Source organism: Lycium barbarum, chloroplast (genome assembly GCF_019175385.1).
Source record: "Lycium barbarum chloroplast, complete genome".
In the NCBI taxonomy this organism is placed as follows: domain Eukaryota; kingdom Viridiplantae; phylum Streptophyta; class Magnoliopsida; order Solanales; family Solanaceae; genus Lycium; species Lycium barbarum.
Genome location: NC_041110.1, coordinates 45,001 through 50,000, shown reverse-complemented (window position 1 = coordinate 50,000; position 5,000 = coordinate 45,001). Strand labels below are relative to the sequence as shown.

The 5,000-nt window shown below is 33.7% G+C and overlaps 2 protein-coding genes and 4 non-coding genes across 6 annotated transcripts in view, besides 1 other annotated feature; 3 read left to right on the top strand and 3 right to left on the bottom strand. All coding sequences in view use genetic code 11, as the record gives it.

The window, feature by feature from the left end:
- Positions 1-5,000: part of a sequence feature (large single copy region (LSC)) that runs on past both edges of the window.
- On the bottom strand, positions 221-293 carry trnF-GAA. The gene has a single exon. It is a non-coding gene; the product is annotated as a tRNA-Phe (tRNA).
- trnL-UAA lies at positions 651-1,232 on the bottom strand. The gene is made up of 2 exons: positions 1,196-1,232; positions 651-700 (listed from the first exon to the last, which is right to left on the bottom strand). It is a non-coding gene; the product is annotated as a tRNA-Leu (tRNA).
- trnT-UGU lies at positions 1,874-1,946 on the top strand. The gene has a single exon. It is a non-coding gene; the product is annotated as a tRNA-Thr (tRNA).
- On the top strand, positions 2,305-2,910 carry rps4 (ribosomal protein S4). Its single transcript has one exon. It carries the CDS (start codon positions 2,305-2,307, stop codon positions 2,908-2,910), a length of 606 nt encoding a protein of 201 aa, YP_009561829.1.
- Positions 3,238-3,324, bottom strand: trnS-GGA. The gene has a single exon. It is a non-coding gene; the product is annotated as a tRNA-Ser (tRNA).
- ycf3 overlaps positions 4,172-5,000 on the top strand; it is a 2,009-nt gene continuing 1,180 nt past the window's right edge. The window contains exon 1 of the mRNA in view: positions 4,172-4,295. Within this exon, the coding sequence (YP_009561828.1) occupies positions 4,172-4,295 (124 nt within the window). The remainder of the gene's footprint in view (positions 4,296-5,000) is intronic.

Sequence of the window (5,000 nt, the reverse complement as noted above, 5' to 3'; positions counted from 1 at the left end):
CGTTTGAACGAGAGGAGAAAAAAAAGAGGAGATAGAATCCAATTCTTTTAGATACTTTATCTAAGAAACTCTACCCATCTAGAACATAGATGGGGTATATCTCGCCAAACTGGATAAAGCTATTATTCTAATCTAGACTCTAAAAGAATATGTATGTTGATTCATATCAATTAATTCGAAATTTATTCTAGGGAAGAGAGACCCATACAAATTAATCATGTGCCAGGAACCAGATTTGAACTGGTGACACGAGGATTTTCAGTCCTCTGCTCTACCAACTGAGCTATCCCGGCTATTCCCAATGTAGTATCCTCATTTTATTAGAGAACTGGGGTCTATGTCAATTAAAAGGACAAAAGTCGATTAAAAAATTTTATCAAAGCCGGGGAATTTCTTCGATCTTCAAAAAGATGACTTTGTAAGTTTCAGTATGAGTAATGATATTGTATTGATCGGGAATCATTCAACTAGGGATTCCTTGCTCAAAGATGTTCATTTCTATGTGTATCATATATATCACAAGACTTGTGATAAGAAAAAGCCATTTACGCTCAAATCCATTTCTATAAAGAATAGAGTGAATGAGAAAGATAAGTAATTTGGAACCGCTAAGGAAAGGGGGTCGGAGTTGGGGAGTGAAATAGTCTTTTTGGGGATAGAGGGACTTGAACCCTCACGATTTTTAAAGTCGACGGATTTTCCTCTTACTATAAATTTCATTGTTGCCGGTATTGACATGTAGAACGGGACTCTATCTTTATTCTCGTCCGATTAATCAGTTCTTCAAAAGATCTATCAGACTATGGAGTGAATGATTTGATCAATGAATATTCGATTCTTTCTTCAATGTAGAATCGATTCACACCAATTCTTCTATTTTTTATAGAAAAAATACGGATTCGGGTCGTCATTAATCATTTGATAGAGTATTCAATACGTATGTATATACGTTTATCCTTCACTTCATTCTTTTTCTTTCTGAAGTTTCGATGTAAAGATTCCTCTACCAACGCATTTAACTCCATTTGTTAGAATAGCTTCCATTGAGTCTCTGCACCTATCCTTTTTTTCTGAACCTTTGTTTGTTTTCAGAAAACAGGATTTGGCTCAGGATTGCCCATTTTTGTTAATTCCAGGGTTTCTCTGAATTTGAAAGTGATCACTTAGTAAGTTTCCATACCAAGGCTCAATCCAATTAAGTCCGTAGCGTCTACCGATTTCGCCATATCCCCCTTCCTTTTTCTTTTTCTTTCATTTATACTGGAACCATTGAATTCATTAGATACCGATTCCTATCTCGAAAACGTGTTTTCTCCTCGTTGATTTTCTTAACTATCTTCTATAGGAGACCTTTTTTTGTCCAATCAAAAATGATTTTATCATTTCGGAATCCGCAATTCAATATAGATGGATATATACCCCATCCATATGTCTCTCTTCCTGTAATTTTGACATTCAATTTGGAATACTTGAACGATCGATTCTTGTTTTTTATCTTCACTTTCGCCTGAAGGGGGAGGAATGTCTCATTAGTTATAACTAACCATTCCATTAAACAATTAGAATTTGAAATAAATATAGAACTGTAATAAAAAGGATTTCAAATGCCAAAAAAAGAAATGAAAAAGAATATTTACTATTCAAATTGAAAATGCAAATAAAAGAATATTAACAATATTTACAATCACTATTTAATAATATTAGTATTAGAATTGGTATTAGAATTGTGATAAATCGAAATTCTATATCGCTATATTAATCCTTATGTTCTAGTGTTCTAGAATATTCAATATAATATTGAATAGTTAATAACTAAGATTCCAATTTCAGTAGTTTAGTCAATTACTATGCATATAAGATTTCTGTTATGTGGGCCCGCTTAGCTCAGAGGTTAGAGCATCGCATTTGTAATGCGATGGTCATCGGTTCGATTCCGATAGCCGGCTTTTCCCTATTGTTTTTTTTATTCCATTTTTAGATGATTGATAATGTTCCTTTGGAATCAAAGAATATTAAAATAGCGCCTTCCTCCCTTTCCAAAAGCTATCAATTTATTATAGGAACTTCCAATTATGTCAGGAAAGGATTATATATATAATAGAAGGGGTTCTGTATATTTATCCAATTCATCCCATTCTTCTTTTCTTTATATATAGTAATAGTACAAGTACACTATTTCAGTAAACTTCGCTTCATTTAGTTCAGTTTAGTTTAGGTTTATTCTGTAAAAAAAAATTCAATAAAAAAGAAAATAAATAGAAATAAGAATTAATTCGAAATACTAAATAAGAATAAGGAGTCTTTATGTCGCGTTACCGAGGACCTCGTTTCAAAAAAATACGCCGCCTGGGGGCTTTACCAGGACTAACTAATAAAAAGCCTAGGACCGGAAGTGATCTTAGAAACCAATCGCGTTCCGTGAAAAAATCTCAATATCGTATTCGTCTAGAAGAAAAACAAAAATTGCGTTTTCATTATGGTCTTACAGAACGACAATTACTTAAATACGTTCGTATCGCCAGAAAAGCCAAGGGGTCAACAGGTCAAGTTTTACTACAATTACTTGAAATGCGTTTGGATAACATCCTTTTTCGATTGGGTATGGCTTCAACTATTCCCGCAGCCCGTCAATTAGTTAACCATCGACATATTTTAGTTAATGGTCGTATAGTGGATATACCGAGTTATCGCTGCAAACCCCGAGATATTATTACGGCAAAGGATGAACAAAAATCCAGAGCTCTGATTCAAATTTCTCTCGATTCATCCCCTCATGAGGAATTACCAAATCATTTGACCCTTCACCCATTCCAATATAAAGGATTGGTCAATCAAATAATAGATAGTAAATGGGTCGGTTTGAAAATAAATGAATTGCTAGTCGTAGAATATTATTCTCGTCAGACTTAAACCTCAGACTGAAACCAAGGGTTCGAAAAATTTTCTTCCCTTTAGGCGAAGTAAATTAACCCAAGGTTAAATAAGTTAAGTAAGATAAATCCGAGTTTGATCTGGATTTCCCCCATTTTTGTATCATAGACCAAGGATCTATTTTCATTCCTTGTCTACTCTTTCTTTCCAGTATTTTGATTATGATTAGTTTTTAGTATTCTATTTTAGCGTCACAGCAATTAGGAATTGAGAATCTATAAAAGAAGGGTATAGCTGTTGGAATAATGGTATCCATGGCTATTTTAGCCCTTGTTGTTAGTAAAATTGGTGAATTAAGCGAAAGTACGGAAAGAGAGGGATTCGAACCCTCGGTAAACAAAAGCCTACATAGCAGTTCCAATGCTACGCCTTGAACCACTCGGCCATCTCTCCTACATAATGATTATGACCCCAAAACCGAGTGAATAGCGAGTCAGTCATAATCCATATTCCATTATTGGATAGGTACGACCAATCCATTTTAACTGAAAATTTTTCATCAAAGTCAAAGCAAAGAACGATTTTTCTTTCCTTCGAGGCTCCGGGATAAAGATACAATTTTTCGTAAAAATTGTTAAAAAAAATTCAATTCATGTTTGCAAAAACAACGTTCCCTTCGTTTTCTGATATTTTTATAATGGATTAATTCAATGAATTAGAACGAATCAACTGATTGATGGTCTATATCTTTTAGACTATAGTTAATGGATACTCTTAAATCATAATTCAAATTATATAGACTATGATTCCATACCAGAAAATTTTTCAAATTCCTTTTCGGTTTTGGAGTTCTCAACAACAAACACCTACCCCTCTATTAGAATAGAAATTCCAAAAAAAAATTTAGATTTGATTGTATAGTATATACCCGTTATGTACACAAAATTGGCAGTTATTCTATTTTCATCATAGAATGATTATTCGATCTTTTTTCTTCTTTGTAATTTGTATCATGATTCAATCAAAATTTCTCGAGTTCTTCTAATTTGTAACTTCACCGAAATCGGAATAGTTCCTATACTACTACATTAGTATGAAATCGAATCGCCTTGAAATATTTCTTATTTCTTATCGATTCCTGTCAAAAAGGAACAATTGGAATAGAGGATTCATATCTTTTGTTTTTTTCTTTAAAAAAAAAATAAGTTTTTATGTTATTTCGTACTATACAATTCTTTTCTTTGTGGGATCTTTTTCCCAAGAGAGGTAATGAGAAGAATTCTAGAATGGATTGCTACCTATGCCTAGATCACGGATAAATGGAAATTTTATTGATCAGACCTTTTCAATTGTAGCCAATATCTTATTACGAGTAATTCCGACAACTTCAGGAGAAAAAGAGGCATTTACCTATTACAGAGATGGTGCGATTTGATTCTTTTTTTTTTTTTTTATTTCATATTTATTCATTTATCTCAGTCTTACGAGGAGAAAAACACGTGATTCGAGAAAATTTTTGAAAAAAAAATCTACGCTTTTTGAAGGTGAAGTTTGGAAATAGAACAATTCCTTCTGTCGTGTATCCTCGATTAATGCAACCTCAGATGCTATGTTTCAATTCTTGATTCTAGTATTAAGCGAAAGGTTACGCCTAGAGGTTCTGTATTACGGGTCAATCCTACTCTACTAGCGCTAATAGGCAGCATAGGGGAAGAAGCGCTACACCTAGGAATCAACAACACGAAAACTTTGTTCTAAGTCAGCCCTTTCCTTAGCGGGCTTGGGACTAAAAGAATGGTTGGGACAACAAACATCCATCTCGTTCGTCCTTTGGATACCCGTATAACCATCGAAGGCTATTGAAGTGACTAATTCCTGGAAATTAGGAGGCGTTAAAAACAAAGAAATTGTTGGAGTTATCTTATCATTTCTATCTAGTCCCAATAGGCTTGATGTTAAGAAAGAATCTCTTGCAGGAAGGTTGGCTAGAGATTTCTTGTAAAAACACTAGCCCTGCTGAGTTCATAATGAGAATATTTTTATCGTTGAATCTTTTTTGATTCTATGTATTATTCTCATTATGCACATAAGGGAGGAGCCGTATGAGGTGAAAATCTCACGTACGGTTC